At 25.0% G+C, this 21,662-nt stretch overlaps 1 protein-coding gene across 1 annotated transcript in view; it reads right to left on the bottom strand.

The window, feature by feature from the left end:
* Positions 1-10,663, bottom strand: part of LOC114132129 (A disintegrin and metalloproteinase with thrombospondin motifs 9-like) — an 87,896-nt gene extending 77,233 nt beyond the window's left edge. Inside the window, 1 exon segment of the mRNA XM_050206854.1 lies at positions 10,024-10,663. Coding sequence (XP_050062811.1) covers positions 10,024-10,243 — 220 coding nt within the window. The 5' untranslated portion in view covers positions 10,244-10,663.
* Positions 10,664-21,662: the final 10,999 nt, after the last annotated feature.

Here is a 21,662-nt window from a genome sequence, read left to right on the forward strand (position 1 = left end):
AATATTATAATGCTTTTATTTAGTTATTACTATAATATACTTATTGATTTTTATTTATTTATTTTAATAAATTACATTTTTTATTACTTTTGATAATACGTATTTTTACGATATTAAAAATATTGATTCGACTGAATTACATAAAGACAATAACGTCATAAGCAAATCATGGTAAATGCTATTACTTAAGTAAACAAATGTAAAAAAACACAATAATTTAAGAGATTAGTACCATTTTAATTTTTTTTTTTTATTTCTACAGCAAAATATATTCTTGAAAACAATGTTAACTTACTGTCTGTCTGCGTTTATGAATAAGTTAATAAAAAAACAGAGAGTAGTCAAAGTTTGGATATTATTGAATGACCTAATTTTCCGTTAAATTTTAAAAATATTTTACTTGTATTTTATGTCATATAAAATCATCTGATTTTATATATTCATAAAAGACAAAATTATTTTAATTTTTTTTTAATATTTCAAAATGTTGAATATTCTTAATAATTTTTATAATACAATTTCCATTCATAGAGAATATAAAATTATTAAAAATATATAATACTCTATAATTAACATTATATCCTAAAACATAATTTTATTTAGTTACATTCATGTTTAAATGTTTTACAGTGTTCCTGTTTTTAATTTGTTAATTTGCTTATTTATTAAAAAAAAAAAACAAAATAGTAAAATAATAATATTTTTATCCCTCTAAACGATTCATGAATTTCATAATTTTTAACCAAAAAAAATATATAATATATACCTAATCAATTTTAAATGTATTGTAAATATTTGAATATTTCTAATATTGTTATTATTAAGCATATATTCACATTTTTCTAAAAGTAGGCAAATAAAATGTGTATTATACGTATTCATAACATTAAAGAAATAAAATAGAAAAAACTAACTGATGAGAAAAATCGAGTTGTAAGCATACAAAGTTTCAAGTTTCTATTCTACGCATGGGCCGGATGTGGTTGTGAGTTTGTGACACAAATTGTAACGTTGGTTCAAAAAAAAAAAAAAAGAAAAAACATATTCATACGCAGTGAGCACTCAATGCTCATATAATAATAATAAAGAGTAGTATACAACAAATTAAATTGAAATAACTTTTTTTGAAAACGACTTTCTTCACACACGACGTTCATTACTGAGTGAAAAATTATATTATTTCTTGAATTTTTGACTACATGATTTATGTTCTTTCAACGGTCGACCATACATAATATTATACACTTTACGAAATATTCCCCCTGTCTATGTATCATCATCGGGGTAAACTCGTATCCGTTTGTTTACTACCTACCGCGTATTATAACCCCAACAATTAATGAAACCTGTTGTTTTGTCTGTACAGCTCCCGCTGTTTTTTTTTATTCTTTTCGGTCCATTTTACATTGTTGACCATTAATCATTGACGTGAACAAATTACAGTCATATATAAGACTTCTGTGTATAAATAATAACTTTTAGACTACTCCCCATGGATTAGGTAGGTATAGACATTGTATGTCATCTGACATTCGACTATTTTTAATTCATACTGTATCTAGATGTATAAAATAATGTCATAACTACAAACAAATATTATTCTTTAAACAGTTAACTTTTTCATGAATATTTATAACTATATTAATAATTAGTAAAAAGACTATTTTTAACCCTTTTTCGCCATTAGTAAAATAGAGGTAACTATTGTTATTTAAATAATTAAATATGCTATTTATAGATAATAACATTTTTCTGAAAACGCTTTAGCACAATAAATTATTCGATCAATACACATTCGAAAAACAATTATACAGACCGGTGCACAGTTAAAACAGTGTTTATACCTAGTAATTTAAAAATATTTCCACAGTAAGTTATTGGTAGTTTTCCTTACATTTTGTAAAACTATTAACCACAGAAAAGATTAAAAATAATGGTATCTCAATAGTACAAATTATTGATTCGTATTAAAATCAATAGATAGATTTGTGTGGAACTTTTAAAACTTTATCATTGTCTGAAAAAAGTATATTTTTCAAACAAATCGGTAAAAAACGGAACAATTTAAGTTTAACGTACAAAATATGTAAGACCATAATATATATAGTATACGATATTATACATAATCAGCTCGTATGGGGTTGCAGTGTGCACATGTATAATAATAATCACAGTGATGTGTATAATTCTCTGTGACTCACTGTTGAAAAGATTCAATACATTCGATATATGTATCCTATGTATATGCATGTTCTAATATTTTCATATGATAGCTGAAGTTAATTATAAAATCAATTTCTAAATTAGCATTTAGTTATGGCCAGAATAATTGTACTCTCTTATGTAGACTATTTCTAAACAATATATAATAAAATAATATATATATATAACATATTATCAATGACGACAATTTAAGTTTAAGAGGAACCTATTGCAGACATCATACACAATAAACATTACCTATGCGTATTGTGTTATTTGTGTATACACATTTGATTTAAATAATACATTTTAATTTTTAATACTTGAGCGTAAGTCTAACCTTTTTGTGGCTGCATCGTACCACAAAACTAATTATTTTTTCCTTGTGTATTGTTTGTGTGGGTCCAATAATAATTACTTTACTTTTAGATCTTTTGAATAAAATAATTATTGTTACGTTGTTTCCAGTATGTTTTACACACAAAAAGTCAGACATGATCAAATACGAAAAATTTGTAAGTTGATAATATTAATACATTTTATTCATACTTTACTTTATAATAAAAAACACAATTTTAATTAAATTATTTTAAATTTATTTCAAGCTATAAATAACATTTATTTCCATTTTAAATAAAACCAACATGTTTCCTTTTACTACTGCCAGTAAATTATTTATGATGTGTGGTGAGATTCTTATTAATTATTTTTCTATTTCAGTAAACACAAATAAAAATACATCATCAAAAGTTAGTATACTAATTAAACCTAGTGTCCTAGTATATTAATATAGGTACCTATAATAATAATTTCCTCGATTTAACTAGGTAGGTATATGTTTATGAATAATATTTGTAAATATATTATGATGATAATAAATATATTTTCTTAATTCAAAAGTTCTACTTGTACTTGAAATTTAAAATGTATTTTCTGTTTTGTTAAAATCGCATGCAAAAATAAATTTTAATTAAATTTGAAACGTTCAATATCAATAATGCTGGATAGATAATATTTATATACTCTAAATTAGATAAAAAACGATAAAACGATAAATATACCAGTTTTGCACTTTTACTTTTAAAATGTTAAACAATATATGAAACAATTTTCACATTTTTAATATCAATTAAGTATATACAATATATAATTTAATACCTATTTGTTTTAAATAACACAACCAGTAACCATATGAGTAATTAATCTTATATTTTTATATCACCAGAAGTTATTTTTCTAGTCTTTCTAGTTAGTATAGGTATTTTCCAACGTCGAGCGCTGCTGTGAAATATTTGAAGTCATCAGCGATGATCGTTAAAACCATTTCATTGTCACACTTCGAAGAGAAAACTCGAAATAGAAAACATTAAATAACACTACACCGATCGCATCTTCGTAAAGGAATATTAACAAGACGTAGTTTACGTCGTACACCATCGTCAAACTGTCAATGAAACCGACATACGTTTTTTTTACTGTCATGAAAACATATCCAATTCTATCTACTAAAGCAATAATAATAATATGTCAGGTACACGCACAAAATGCAAATCTGTTTGAATTCGCAGTGAACATATTATATTTTTTCGTTTTTTATTGAATATTATATACGTATATCGTATATACGGGGTGAATTATTCGACTAGCTACAAAAATTTCTCAAATAAATTATAAAGTTTTTGAAGAAAAATGTTTTGTACTAGCAGTATTTTATATTAGTGTAACACGACATTTTCTAATAAAAAATACTTTTTTAACAACAACCTGCAATTTTAGTTTCAGAAGCAAAAATACTTGATTAAAATAGTTGACTTATAAAATAAATAATGAATACCGAATAAATTATTACTATATTAATAATAATAATTTAAAATGTTGATGAGCAGAGTAACGGGTGGTGACGGTGGTGTACAACTTATGGAGAGTGCCTGTCCATTAGCTGCTTGATATTTTACTTCGCATATCTAAACTTTAAATGTTTGTAAATAAAAACGTTTTATTAAAAAAATGTATAGATTGTCAATAAAACAAATTTAAAATCACTAAAAAATATTAAATAATTTTATATTATAAATTTGTTATACATTTATTATAACAATAGGTTTTTCAAAGTTCTAATTATATAAAAAAATAAACTGTAGCCATGTTAACAAATCATCCTAACATCCTGTATATATAAATAATGTTATATGTAAATAATTAAACTATGGGTCGAAAGAAAAAAAAATTCGCCACCATAAATTGCATTCGTGTGCATAATATGTTTGGGGCCGTCGTTCAGCGTCAGCAATCCGCTGACTTTGCGTTGACAGCCGCAAACGTATAAACGCAGTGCCAGTGTGCCGTAATGTGTTAAATGAAGTATAATATGCAATGTCCGTACCTCACGCAGATGCAGTCATGAAAGTAATACTGTTATACATTTTATATTACTGGACATAAGTATATTTTAGTAATTTGTTTGGTGAACGCATTTCTCACAGTATACAGCTACTACTATTTGAGTGGTGTTTCGTGTTCGACATATTATGATGTGACGCGCGGTGTTATTAAAAAAAAAAAAAAACAATAAAAATAAAAATAAAAATAAAATAATGTAATATAAATAATAATAAATAATAATTATAAAACTATAATATTATAATAAATTTACCGAATGTAAATTATTTCCAGGGGAAAAAAAATTTAAAAAACAATAAATGTGCGGAAATGGTAAAATATGAAGATTAAAACGAAAAATATCAACTAACATATTTTTAATGAGTTAAAATCTAATTAATAACCTACATAATAATAATACATTAAAACCAAAATTATTTCATTGACAAGTCTCTATTTACATAATATAATATTATCAATTATAATAGTATTGTTAATATTAAACTAGAACTTCGAATTATATCTCGACGTTATAGGTAATTACATAATTATATAAATTATATTCTTGATAACCATTTAAATCAATTGTAGGTATCGTTTTAACCGATTTTATATAAATGGCGATTCGTATATGTTATTATATTAATCATGCATTTGTCAAAAATAATTTACATTTTAATTTCCTAACTAACAATAATAAAACTTTTCTAATTCCATAGATGCTGACTTAATTATTTCGTAGACTTCATTATGAAGTCTCTTTACATCTTTTCAATACATGGATGTAACTATACTATCGTACAAAAATAAAATCCTCCTACAGTGCGAATATCTATACCAAGCATTACTTTAATCGTAATTTCTTAATTAGTTTATCGTACAAAAACAAATTTAACTGCATACGAATTGTTTCCCAAGATCGCCATTTCATACTTATTTCGAATGCACTTAACAATTATTATCAATTGTTATTTGCAATGCAACATGCAACTATACAGTAAGTCATAATTTTGCCCCTATGTTAAATACGTTATTTACATATATTATTGTCTATAAACTAGAAACAGTTGTCTCTTAATAGAAACAATTATGTAAATCGTGTAACTAGACATGTTTAAAATTACAAAAACAACAAAGTATACATCGCAGTGAAGTTATGATATAATATTTATAATTCATAACTTATAAATTTTAATTTGTACATGAACACTTATTTAATTCCTTTTTAAAAAATATGTTCAATGGTCTACCTCACTGGTATTTTTTATAGTTGCGTATATTTAAGAGTTTTGAATAACTAATTATAACAAATTTTTTGCTCATATTAAATTATTACATTATATTTAAATATTTTAAACTTATAATATTTATAGCTCTTAGTACCTACTCAAGACATCACGTTATGTTATTTTCATTTTCATCGTTTAATAGTATACTGTGACGTCTACTTTTTTTTCTCTTTTTTGGACTGTTCCATAATTTATTACTACCTTTGAATATTTTATGGTATCTAAGTTTAAAACCATTTATTCAAAATAAATTGTTATATTTTTTATTTTTATAAAATCTCTGCCTGAAGATTTTCTGCACAGATCATAACACGTACTAGAGATATAGTTATAAAGTAACATTAGAGGTTAATGTCAATAACCACATTAATAAAATACTAGCCACTGAAATGTAAACATTATAAAATAAAATTATACTTTAATGAATAACTGGAAATTTTCTTGTAATTCATACAATAGTAATTTTAGACAATATTATGATTTTGATCAGTACAACGCAAACAAAAAATATATTGTTTTAAGATAAAAGATTACTTTGATTACTCATTATAATTTGCTATAGTTTTATAAAATGTAAATAGTATTTGTATAAGGTAATTATTTGTGTTGTTTTAGTAAAAAGTTTTTGGTATAGACTCAAAAGGGGGAGGGGTGGAAAATTAAGACAATGCAATAAAACCGAAACTATAAAATTATATTCAATTATTTAGATAAAAATAAAAATTTAATAGTAATTTAATTCATATTAAATAGTTATTTTTAGTTAAAATATATTATTATTTTTGAATTTTTCTGAATTAAATTACTTTGAAATAAGTTTTTCAGCATATTATAAACAATTTTAGTATTTTTCATCATTGTTTGAAATAATTTTAAACATTTTATAAATAATTTCATTTTCAAATACTACGATCTGGAAATAAAACCACAGATGTTTTTTTTTATGAACTCATATTGGGATATTGAATAACAACAGCTTAAGTTAACGTATTACCATTTACCAATAGCAATTCAAATATTAACATAAAACTTCTCTGTACAACTTTGATTACCATAAGAATATTTTATAAATAAAACATACCTATTATCCTTTGCCAATTTCTATATAATATATTTACAACTAGATGTACACTTAAACTTAGTATGCTGTGTCTGCTTATTGAATGGAAACAGTTTGTTCATAGAACGATATTTTTTTAGTGATCATGATAGCCACGCCTACGTCTCCTAGTTGTCTCTTAAAACTACATTCATATGTCGGACAATCAGACTAAACAAATTTGTCGACGCGATACATCATTTTAAATAATAAACTCCAGAAAGATATTAATATTTGCATAACCCAGAAGATGTGTTGAAAACATAATAAACATAATACGCACATTATATAAGAAATATTATATTTTGCTTCCTATGAAACAAATAAATTACAAGTCAACATTAATTTGTGGGATTAGATATTTTATGTCATAAACGCTTCATATGCTTTGTTGATCTCGTGATGAAATTTAGCTCTATTTCATTTCTACGATATGAGTATGCACAAGAGATGGCATGTTAGTAATAAATAGGTACGGTACACAGTACATTAAAATTGAGTATTTATGAATGAATAAAGCTATATACATAGCTGAAATAACGTTTATAAGATCTTTTAAAATCTAGATCACCCTGTATTATTTAATATTTGTTTTTTTTTTTAACGATAAACTAAAATAAGTTTTCAATAAACCATTATAGTGTACCTAACTCTTTGAAAGTTGATTCCAACAATTAGTAACAAATTATCTTTTAATTATCAAAAGAATGGTATTGAAAGGATTTAAAATACTGAAAATAGTACATCAACATTTCATCGATAAAATGTCTGCAAGAAATGATTAGGTATATGTATCATGGCATTACGCCAAGATAAAAATACAATTTTACAAGAAAAAAAAATTTCCGAATCAGTTGGAATATTATTTGCAAATGTTCCTTAAGATTACTGTCAAGGTCTATGCAACAGCCCTATATAGATAAGCGTCATCATTTTCTATAAAACATATTTATTTATAACAGTCAATTATAGCAATTGTCAAAGTATAAAAGTATGCACATACGATATGTGACATACCTATAAACTGTTAGTTATAGTTATCTAAAAAAAATAACAACATATATATTCTTTTGAAGTCAAACAGTTTTTTAGCAATAATGCTTAAAAGATTTACAATATAATGTCTATTTTGTGTTCAACATTTTAGCGGTACATTTACCGTTAATTATATAAACTATAAAGTTAAATAAAAAATAGTTTTTTGTTTTCAACGTATTATACACTAAAAATTAATTTAATCCGAATAATATATTCGGAATAATTTATACTCCAATTTAAAAACCAATAATTTTAATGAAGTTTTATTTTTTTTCAATTATTTAAAGAAATAAAAATTACAATTTTTATAATAATAATAATAATTATTATTATTATTATTATTACTACTACTGCAACTATAAATATCACAAGCTTTTGGAACAATCTTTTTCAACAAATTAATTAATTATTTTTATTAAACAGTACTCACAACTTATATCAATATAATTTTGTAATTTTTTACATTAAATTTATAATAAATAAAAAAAATATAATACTTATTACTAAATAGTTATATATAATACCTACCTGGCTACCTACAATATTTAAAATTTTATTATAACTTTCTTATTCAATTTGAAGAATAAAATGGTTTATATTTTTAATAAGTAGTTCATTGATTTATTTAAATTATGTGTAATGTAATGTAATAATGTATAATGTTATATAATTATCCTAAATTCATAAACATAGATCATACGTGTAGTTATATATTATATTGGTTATTCATGTAGGTCATAACAGCATTATGTAACATAAATAATGAATCTAAGAATACAATAATTACGTTTTTGGCAATATTTTTTTTAAACGTTATTTAAAAAATACTATATCTAACAATATAATACAACATTTTAAGAACAAATTTTATGTTGAATACATAATGAACTATTTAATTTTTCTTCTGAATAGTACTATTTTTTTACTAACTAAAATTCATGCAGTCTACAAGTTTTTTTACCACAGTCTAAATATAAATTTATTAATTTTAATAAACCAGTAGTTTAAATGAGTGCGATACGACAAATTATATTTTAAAATCCAAAATATATAATACTTTTTATCGTATATTAATAGATTTCAATCGTGATATTTCTTCAACTCAACAAATATATTCAAAACTAAATAAATATTTGATTTATAGAAATTAATCAACAATTAATTTTATCAAATAATCAATCAATTAACTTTATTAAAAAGTAATATGTACAATTATTTCCAGGTAAGGATGATGTTCTTATACTTAATGGAAGATAGATATTTTACTGTAATAAATCCATCTTATAGTGTAAAATTAGGTACTATAGTTATTTTTTCTTATTAAAATCAGTTCTATAAAAAATAAAAATATTTTTATATATGTTTAAATTTTAAATTTTAAATAACATCTCAGCCAGCTTTAAGATTTGACCACTCATTACACCTACCTACGTTTATTGAGTATAATTTAGTTCAAATTAATTTTTTAAATAGCTATAAGTATAATTTCTGTAGGGCTTTTTCTAATTTAAGATATAACTTTTGAAATCTTATTGCTACACCTACCATAAAAATAAAATATGTATACTTAATTTAAAATGTCTTAAAAATATAAAAAAAAATCTATTGTATTATATTTAAAGAAATAAAATAAAATATGTTTTTCATCTACTCAATGTATTAAAAATATAGTTTTGTTTTACTTTTTGCAGTTATTTTTTAATTAACTATATAGTATATACTTTGAAAAATTATTAATAAATATGCACAATAATTATAAAAACTAGTGCAATCGTAATCATAAAATCGATCTTATTGTACGTTTACGGTGGTATACATAAAATTGTTTAATTCTATTTGCTTACGCATTTAAATTGTATTAAACATAGTACAGTAAGTGTTAATGTTTTATTATTATTGTTTTTTATTTCGGCCCCCAATACAATAACTCGTCGTGAAATTGTATGGGTACCAACATATAGTTGGTAAGTCAAGTATCGTTGGTATACCATATTATATTCTCAAATAGGTACTTACCAGATTGCGAAACTCCATCAAAGTCAGTAGCGACCGTGTCATTGACGGTGATGACCAATTCCGTGACCGTGCCGTCGAAACGTTCGGAGGACGTCCCTTGCAGATGACCGGTCGCCGTCCACACGATCGCGGCCACGAGGATCGCAGCGGACAAGACCGACAATGCCACGATTAACGGCCACTTGACCGTCGGAGCCCGAACCGACGTTTTCGGACTCATTGTGTGATTATACCGTTGAGATGTTATATACTTATTAATATTTACTCAATATATTATATTGGCGTGAGACGGTTTTGGGCGGTAAAAAATGCGAAAAAAAAAGAACCGTCGGGGAGGTGAAAAAAAGCTAAAGAAACGAAAACGAAACTAAAAACGACGATGCGGGACAGTGATGCGGATGCGACAACACGCGCTTGGATTCGAAATTTTTAAATTCGACATAATACCGATAATATGATGTAGCATAATATATAAAAAAAAAAACAATTATTTGTGTATTGTGCGGGCCGTACGAAGATTACGACCGGTGTATTATTTCGATTCGTGGCGATAATATTTGAATTTTTTTTTTTTTTGGGGAAAACACGCGAGGCGCGTGTGTCGCAGGGGAGTTGGACCGGCACAGACCGCGTGTACCACCGACTGGACGAGTCGGACACGGACCGCACGCGCGCGCCGCCAATACCCCCACCGCCGCGGACGCCAGACTGTCTAAATATCGCGCACGATGACCCCCCTACCCGGGGGGATGGGTGGGGGGGTGACGTACGAGCGCGGTACAAGTTCATTGCGAATCTTGTCATGTGCACGCGTAGGTAGGTATATTATCGTGTATATATGTGTGTAATACGATGATGCACTTCGCATCGACTAGACGTGCTCTCGTACGTAAGAACAATAATGGTTCGTTTTATATTATACATTAATATAATACGCTACTACATGACATTATTTAGTGTATTTTGAGTAGTTTTTTTTTTCCATAACCGTAGTATATCGTCAAAATCATCGTCATTGTCGAGGTTGTCGACTCCAACTCATCCGCGGGAGTCGACTCTGAATTTTTTTCAAATAACCCGAAAACTATTATTATTATTAGGTATTATCATTTTTAATCGTTTAAAACACTCGCGAATACCTTCCGTGCGTTAGGTTCGAGTATACCTACCTATTATTCTGTACAAAGATTGTTTCAATTAAAATTTAACTTTGTATATTGATACATACGTCGTGTATGGTACACATGTAAATGGATACCTAACTATTACGAGTGTTCTTTTACGGTTGATAACACTACTATTCTAACATAATTAAGGATGATGTAATTAATTTATAAAAAACGAAGTTTTGGATAAATAAAAATGGTGTTAAATTTTGTCGTACATTCATATCTGCGAGCTGTATCCGAGGAAATAATATTTTTAGATTATATTTGTCAATGCTACTAGATGAGTAACTAACATACTGGAACATGTGTTCAAGAGTTTGAATTTTCTACAATGTTCGTTATAACTTATAAATAAACTATGTTGAATAAATCATATTACTAGATAGATATCATTAATTATAATATTATTACTAATGATAAAAAAAATTGATTTTTATTGGATGAGCATAAGAGTTAGTGGTTTGTTTATATCTCAATTCGTGTCCCTGAAAAGGTAAATAATCTCTAAATTAACAGATATAAGCATAATCTGTTCGCAACATTGTACGTATAGAAGTGTTATGCTTATTATTATATAATTTTTTAGGAACCAAAAGGATCTAGATAAGTTTTTTTCGTAAAAAACGCTGTATAATAAATTGTTAAAAATTTGTGTTAACTGTTAAGTGCCTAAGGGTATGGTATGTTTAAATTACAATGTATAATAAAAATTAATTTGTTGATGAATATAAAGAAATTGTTTAAAAACTGAATAAAATTATGTTGCAAAGTAAGTAGGTATCTAAATTCTATACTATAATAATTGTATAGTTTATTAATTATAGTAGTAAATAATCATCATCTCCATATTCGTTTTAATTTTAATTTTACAATTGAAATACATAATTAATAATAGTGCGACTAAGCCTAATCAAAAATGAAATAATAACGTAAATAAAAGCCAATATCTGGTACTATTTTTTTTTTTTTTTTTAATATTTTATTAATTAAATTAATTATATTTTAAATTACAATTTTTTATATTTTTAGTTTATTACTTATTATCCACGATTTACCTGTTCTAATACATTTTTATTCCCATGACTTAGTCTCACCTAGCTGCCTGAAACTTAAAATCCGATAAAATCTTATTAATAAATTTTGATCTAACTATCATCATTAACTTCAAATTTTTAGGCTTATTATTATGAACTGTAATTCTTAGTACATTAAGTCACATAAAGTTTAATATTTCAGAAGTTGCTCGTTTCAAATTCAATTTAGATGTATTAAAATAATTATGAATAAATCATCTATTGACTGTTTATTATTGTCTAGTGAATACGGAAGTTATCATTTGAAAAAAATAAGTATTTGTACCATCACAGAACACTTTATAAATAGGACAAAAAAAACCTTAAATATTTTTAAAAACGATTCTTGAGTATACTTAGATATATACAAGTACAATATCAAACTTAAGTAATGCCAACTCGTATTATTGTTTTTTTTATAAACCTAACTTTTTATTATAAGTAATATTTTTTATGTATTTTATTAAGAATTTACCCGAACACAGATAAATAAATATAATTTTAGTTCCATCTAGTGTCTCTATTTCTGAGGCTTATTCTCAAAAATATATATATATTATATATAACGTAAAATCAAAATTATTACTAGTATGATGTGCATCATCACTACTATAAATTTGCATAATTATTATTTAATTGTTTTTAAACTAATAGATTATTAGAAGTATAAAAGTATAAACAGTAATTTTCAACAAATCAAAAACCCAACTTTTTATTCAACTAATTTACAATATTTTAAATAGATAGTATACATTTTCATGACACGTACCAATTAATTCTATACATTTGAATATAATATGTATTATATAGATAGATGGTTAGACGCAACACGCACGTTTTATATCAACACGTCTTATCTTAGGTTTATTAACTCTTAATTTATTTTTAGAGAAAGTGACGACAGCATTTATATTATTTTATCGAAGGCTTCCCTTTTTTATTTGTAATTTTACATCATTTACTTTTTTTATAAACACAACTCTTTGAACCTATTGAAATATAGGTCTATAGGTAAATCTGTTTTTGGTAAAAATAAAATATTTGTATATAATATGTAGGTATATGCAACATCAAATTATAATCTTCAATAATGCCTCAGGCAAAAACCTGTTTCAAAGTAGAAAATTTAAATTTAACTGCTTAATTCTGTTACAGCTGCAGCTTCCTGCAATATTTTCCTTACACGTAACGATAATAATTGATTCAAGGTTTTAAAAATCTGTTCATCTACTTTATAGGAAGTAGACACCTAGTAGCATCAGGAAAACCATAACGGTCAATAGTTTATTTATGGATACCACAGAAATAGTGGTTTTGAATGTATCTATCTCTTTTTGGTATGGACATCTATAGTGACGGACCCGGGAGGTTTGGGTCTTCAGCTGACCCAGAATTCATATTTTTTTTGATAATTCTTCGTTTTCTCAGTTATAAATTTATTAAAATAATTAATTTACATAACATAATATAATTGCAAAACGTTAAAAATCATTTGTAATGAATATGTTTAAAACTGGTTCTATTGTTCTAATTAATAAACTATTACAATAATCATAGTTATATAGTTATACAATATATAGTGTTTTCTTAAATTATGATTTACTTTATAGCCCTTTAATAATTTACTAATATTATTATACTTAAATAGTTTAATATGTTTATTGTATAATCAGTGATCACACTTCACTATCATAGTATATTAATATAGTATTATTATGTATTTATTAAAATAACATAACATAGGTACACTTAAAAGTTAAAAGTTAAAGTTGGCTTTAGTAGTAAATATAATATAGTTATATGTTGGAAAATTAGTTACCTAATATCTATAATCTATATTTACATTAATATGGTTTAATCGACATTTAAGTACCTATTATAAAATTAATACTTAATTTAATTAAAATCAATCTGTACCTAATTGAGACGTATGTAATATTGATTTGGATAACCACTAGACCACGCATCACAATACTCTGATGGATTACACACTAACATAATGGATACATCATAATATTGTACCTAATAAAGATAGTAGGTATCGAAATTTTTACATTTTTAGACATAATATTATTATAAATCAAGTATTTATATTTATAGGTCGTACTACTCGTACTCATATACATTAGATAATAGCCAGTAGATTTATCAATTCGTTATTTATCAATTATCATATTCACTATACTTAACACTGATAACGTTTCAAAAATTAATAATTTTCATTGACTATGAATCATTAGATATTCAATTAATGAACAACAGTATAAAACAATATAGTTACATTGAAGTATGCTGTTTAAAAATAATAGATATTATATACCTATTGTGACAAATGACAATATAGTTTGTAACTTATTGTTTTATATTTTCTTAATAAAAATTGTTTTTAATTGTATCTATACTACATGTTGACAATAGCTTATAAATGGTATAAAATTTGTTTAATTTATATAACTTAACACATGTATAATCAATTTGATATCTACTTCAAACAATAATCAATGAAACTGGTTTATTTAAAATTTTAATTTTAAGCTTTTAAATTATTTTAAATTATCGAAAACCATATAGGTAATAAACATTATATAAATAATACTTTTTGTACTCTATACCTACCTACCTATACCTATTATGATGTCTCAAAAACGGTGTTCTGTTTTATTTTCGTAACAAATGTTTTTGTTTAAAAATCACGTAGTTATTAGGCACCTAACAGTCATTTATGACTGATTTGCATGACGAGTGTTTTTGTCGTGTCATAATAATATTATTTTTAAATATATAATTGTATGAGACTGAGACCAAGATAACAAGTGTTTGAACAATTGAGTAACTTCTACATCTTATTACAATTTATTCAATGCTTACATATTATAACAGAAAAATAAACATGGTACACAAATTATAATAATACATAGGTACATACTCTACTAATAACATAAGAATAAGAAAAATGAATTCAATTGCCATATAATACTTTATAATAAGTACCAGTCCTACTTTAAGTAAAACATAGACATATATTTATATCACAATTTTACTGTCACGTAGATTACAAAGAAGAAATGATTTATTTTAACATCATGAGATTTTTTTTGTTATTAATTTAACTGCAGAAAATGTAGGTCGTGATTTATTGAAACTGTAAAACTAAGTATATAATCTAATATAATACTCATGTACAAGCTAAAATAATAGTGGATCATCTATTTCCGGGTTTAAAATTAAAAGCTTCAAAGTCAAAGAAGTAATAACTAATAAAATAAGAGATAATTACATTACATTTATATTAATAATTATATATATAAAAAAAAAAAATTGAAGGAATAGACATTAAATTCCACCAGCCACTACCATCTTTAAATACATTTCTGGTAAGGTAATAATTTTAAAAACCTTGAAAAATTGTTATCGATTTATACTTTAAAGTACTATGTAAATAATATAATTATTTATCACTAAGGTAAGTACTATAGACTCACTAAGAAATATTTTCAAAAAAATTAATCTCAAGACAAATATTAGAGTATTCTACTAAACGATAATAACACAACAATATCATTCGAAAACTACCAATGCCAATTGGCAAAGGAAAGTTTCTTTTAACACCTTAAATAGATATTACCCCTAAAATTTTTGTCACACTATTTCTATAGTTAACCATCTCATAGTAAGTGTATTTCCCGATTCCCAACACCATCACTGAAGATCGCAAAAATCACAAGTAGCTCTTCGAGAGAGCTATTCTTACTCTTCATATAATTATGTTCTTAAAAATATAAATAAGTAAACAACAGTATACCTACTGGCTACAGGGCACTTTACTATGAATGTCATCACTTATCAACATATAAATCCACAGATACAATTCTCGATCAAGAACATTCAGTTTCTGATTTTATTAGAACCTCCAAGTGTGCCACCCCATTGGCTGCTTTTGAAAAATAAGTTTGTTCTACTGCTCTTACTACGTGATCTTAATCCATCAAATATGCAACGGAATAAGATATGGAAACGATCATATTTTACCTAAAATTGCATTAAAAAATCACAAATATATTTTGCTTTCCTTTTATCTAGGTGGTAAATAATTCGAAACGGATGGACCATGGACGTAGGTAAGGAGGGTTTTGGGTGTTCAAACAGCCCCCGAAATTAAAGATAAACCAATTAAAAAAAAAATATTGTGCATTAAACTTAAATTATATCTTGACCAAAACCCCCTCCAAAAATATTTCTTATCTACGCCCAGAGAATGGACCTATTTTTACAAAATTTTCTCAGGCATTTGAATATATTTCAAACGAAAAATGATAATTAGAATATTAGATGGGTTAATTTTAAACTCGACCAAAGTTAGATAAATAGTGTCAGCTAACTTTTTAATTAATTTATAATACCCTGAAACATTTATAATTTTAACTTAATTCGTAGATACATTCCTTCATCCTTGGCCTTGATGACAAGAGAAAAAGACAATATAATAATATAGAATTATAATAAAATATTAATATCGACCTTCATTTAATCAATATGGTATACATATTATTATGCATATATTATGAAATACAGGTATCTATCTTTTATCTTACCTCCTCAGTCTCCATAAACATAATAATGTATAATAATAATAATTATAATAATCTTGTGTTTTAAAAAGTTCTTACTCAAAACTTTGTTTTTAAAATAAAAACTTATACTCATATATTATAGTAAATAACACTGGCCGTTGCAATACATTGCATATTATTTTTCAATGACTCGTGCATATTACAGATTTCCCTAGGACATAAATCAAATAATTTAAACACTGGAATATTTAATGTAAATGTATGATACAGAGTTCCTAAAATATAAAATAATTTTCATATACCTACTTACGTATTTTTTGTTCCATAAAATGGAATGAATGTACCAAATTTAATTCAATATTAAATGTATTAAAAAATGTAAAATATTTTAAATATTTTATAATTTTATATATTATTATGAGTAGACTTTTGTTATTTATTATATAAGTCAAGATCAATGTACCATTAGCATGCCATGAATATGAAATAGGAAATGGTAGGTATAAACAGCATAAAATTAGTTTAAATATTATTTTAAACATTTTATTGTGTACACCTATAGAAAAACAAATCACATAATACCGAAAATCCCATACGATTTATGGTTTTCAAATTACAACAAAATAACTAAAATAGTTTATTTTCATTAAAATATATGTAAGAATTATATTGTATTTTTTAATATCTGTTATAACAACTTTTGAGGAACATTATGAGTTAAATTTATCGGTTTATAATTTAGAAAAGTTTGTTATTTCTTCTGATTATTTTGAAAAGTACTGTAGGTAAATTTATTATTTTTAATAATATAACTATCTATAATAGCTGGCATTATAAAATATCTTTAGGAAATAGAGGCTGACACGTCGTTTTTATATAGAATTATACTTTATACATTATTTTACTTTTGGGATTTGAGTGCTCTAAAGTACCAACTAGATCGTATGCGTAGTTAGAGGCCTTGAAGTATTAACTCAATCCCGCTCTCAAAGCATTAATATTAGTTCCCCTCATAAATTTTAAAATCTTATTTTTTTATATAATATAAAAATTATTACTCTGAAATTACTCTTACTACTCTGAAAATATCAAACGATGTATTATCTAATAACATTAAATCATGGGATATTTTAGATATATATTTAAAAAAATATAAGCGTTTGCCATTAACAATAAATTAACCTGATTAACTGTTTAAAATTATTCTGTAATAATAGCTTTATTATGTATATTAATAGGATTTTCAGTCACCTTTTATCGTGTGCTATCTTAGAGATAGAACCCTTAAACCAGTTTAACCTAATCAGCACATTAAAATGTCATGCACATCATTGTAAAAATAATTCATTGATCATCCGTTAAATCTAATACATCCGTTTCAGAAACTTACTCAAAGACAAAGTAGCAGTAGAGTGAAAGTTCCCTATTTTATAAACTAAATTTTTAACTAAAAAATGATTTTCAATGTTTCGTAATTTTAACTAATTTTGTCAAAATTTGAACTTCAAATGCTTATAAAAAAAAAAATCGTGCCTATATATATTTACATTTTTAAAAAACTTAAAAATTATCTAGTACCTATTAAATTGTCAAACAATTTTTGATTAGGCAAACAATTTATTGTAAATGTATGCATAATATGTATAGAAATAAAAATAAAAGTAGTTGAAAGTATCAAAAATTCAAATGTCTGTATAAATAGTTCAAAGGTTGTCAAAAATATTGAAAATTTTAATGTACAGAAACTGTTAATATAAATATTTTATGAAAATTAATACTTCTGAGTACTTATAGTTATTTATTTTGTTTCTGGATTACAAATTTATAACAAAAGAATGAAATCAAATTTGTTAAAAACTAATATGCGTAAAAATTCACAATTTTTTTATACATACCTATATTTCTCGATTATTTTATAAAAAGTTCTGGGATTTAACATTTTTGCTTCCTAAAAGTACCATTTGGATTCACTTATCTACCAGAAAAAAAATTGAAGTTGAAAATCAAAGCATTTTCTTTTACAATAATTCCGAATTCACAAAACAAAATCTCACACACACACACACACACACACACACACCGGACACACACACACACACACACACAAACATCTGACATCATTGTACAATTGTAAAATCAATTCATACGTCATAACTTCGCTCAGAATCTAAATTGTTTTTAAGTCATTTAATTTCAAGTACCTATAATGATTTTTGAATAAATAGAATATTATTTTCGAAATGAAAATTTAAGTAAGCATTTTGTCGTAGATAACGTAGATATGACGTAAATACCTATTGGAAAAATCAAAATCCTAACCTAAACTGACCGTTTGAATGAAAAATAATACATTTCTTGGTGATCACTAAATAGTTTGATGGAACGCGAATGTAAAAAATATTACCCCATTTATTTTCAGTTTGTTATAATAATTAATTTCTTATTTCATCTGTATCTATGATCACACCAGAAATCATAATGATCATTTACGATTACCTGAGATCATAATTCATAATTATTAATGATCTAAGACTTTAACACTACGAAATAATCCTGAATGCATATGAAGTTGCCTATAAAATGTTCCTTTAAATATAGTGATCGTGATATGACTGCCGGAGTATTAGTTTTTATTTTGCTCGTATATTGCAATAAAGAAAAAAATGAACGTCTAAATTATTATTTTAATTTAACAACACTAATGCTGGAAAAATTGATTAATTTAATGGACAAATCACGGACCACTAAAACCATGTTTAAGGAATCATCATAAACTCACTATTAAATCATTAATGTTTAGCGGCAGTCACGCAATCCAGAATAAAATATATCCTAATTTTTTAAATGTTTTTCGGTGATAATGGAGTTTATTCAAAAGTTTGATCGAATTGTTGTGACAGCTTGCTAATAATGTTATACCTACCTACTTAACGTTTAAAATAATATAAATATATATACATATATTATTGTACATTCGTAGGTACGCACTTCTCTTTAAAATTGATAAAAGCAAAATTACAAACGTTAAATTAAAGATATCAGTAGAGTCAGTAGACGGTTAACGGTATGTAGTATCGGTGCCTATACATAATAATATTATATAATGTATATTTTACTGTTCTAATCTTTAAATTCGATGTAGTCTGAGCTGAGGGCATTCAACTTTTGTGTTAATCTATACTCTAGAGGTTTTTAGGAAGATAAATTTATGTTTTATAAATTCCACATAGCAGGCAAAGAGACTGAGACACTAGTGACTAGACAGTAAATGCAGTGATGTAGGTATATTATGGTGGAATCGATACTATTTTAACATTTGATTTGTGTACTTTATAGTATATTATAATATTATGTTTGAGGTTGTGTTGTAAGTACTACTATTTAATATTATCGTTGATAATAAATAATAATATATTGTATCATTAGTGTAAAAAAATTGACGTATTATTGTTTAAAATTGTAAATACATAAAAATCATAAAAATGTTAACAATTAGCAACTTCTATTATTGTCTATTATATAGTTTTTATTAACCATCACAAGAGAATAATCTGTTCTGAATAATTGTATTATTATCGATTTATCATCAAAACCAATGATTCCACTCATTAAAGTATGGTAAAATTTTATAGTAAAAATTACTAAATACTCAGCCTCCCCTCCCCAAATGGTAAATAAAACCCTAGCTATACCACCTGGCACCCAACTTTTTCATTGTTGATGAAAATAAATAATAATTGACTAGTAATTCATAATCTTTTAGTTCTAAATTATATTTTTTTCTCAAATGTGCTTCAAAACTATTTTATTAATGTACCTATTTATTTGATTTTCTGCAGAATAAAAAGATGATTATTATGTAACTATTGGTCTTATAATAATGTGTTATGTTAATCTTCAACATCGAAAGTTTCTGGACTTGGCTCTGGTAGACCATTGGATCACGTTTGTATTTTTAAGAGTTGAAAGCTTCTCAGTACCTACTTATAAACACATGCAGGAAAAATAAAAATAAAATTTGTGGAAAATAGAATTTTTTACACTAATCAATTTTTGAAAATGATGTTTTAGTTTTTTTTGTTACCTATTCAAAAAATTATTAAAGGTAGGTATTTAAAGATTTTCAACAAATATTTATGATTTATGATAATTTTCCCTACATGATGTAATTTGCAAAATATTTAGCTAACCAAATTTTTTTTTGTAAGACGTTTATTTATTGTTACATTTTACAAACAATTTTTTTAAAAATGTACATTAGTAAAATGAGTTTTGATTTATTTTGTCAAAAGTGTTATGTATATCATTTTGTGCAGAATCAAATTATTTTGGATTTGAAGAAACAATATTCTACACAAAAAAAAAGTTTTATATATTTTTATGGGATTTATATATTAGTGATAATATAAAATAGATAAGACAAATATAAACCTAGAAACGTACTCCAATAATTACAATATAATGTTTACCATTTCTTTTAGATATAAAATTTAAACAATTCACTGGGTATATCTATTTCAGTATTATCGTTATACACTACCAATTGTATAAATTTCTGTAAAAATAACTCATGAAGAACTCTGTATTTTATTTACAACTTTATCCATCATAAATCAAATTTCAAATTTCTGTAATTGGTAAATAATAGCTAGAATCTAGCCAAATTATTTTGAAAATTATGTCTAAAAAATAAACACATAAATGATAGATGAAAACGTAAAGTCTTTAAATGGATTTTTTAAGTTACGACTTAATTTATTATGAAAATAAATCCAAGTACATTAATAAATAATAAATGGTACTTAATTAGTACTATTATTTGTTGC

This window comes from Aphis gossypii, chromosome 1 (assembly GCF_020184175.1).
Source record: "Aphis gossypii isolate Hap1 chromosome 1, ASM2018417v2, whole genome shotgun sequence".
NCBI classification, from domain to species: Eukaryota; Metazoa; Arthropoda; class Insecta; order Hemiptera; family Aphididae; genus Aphis; species Aphis gossypii.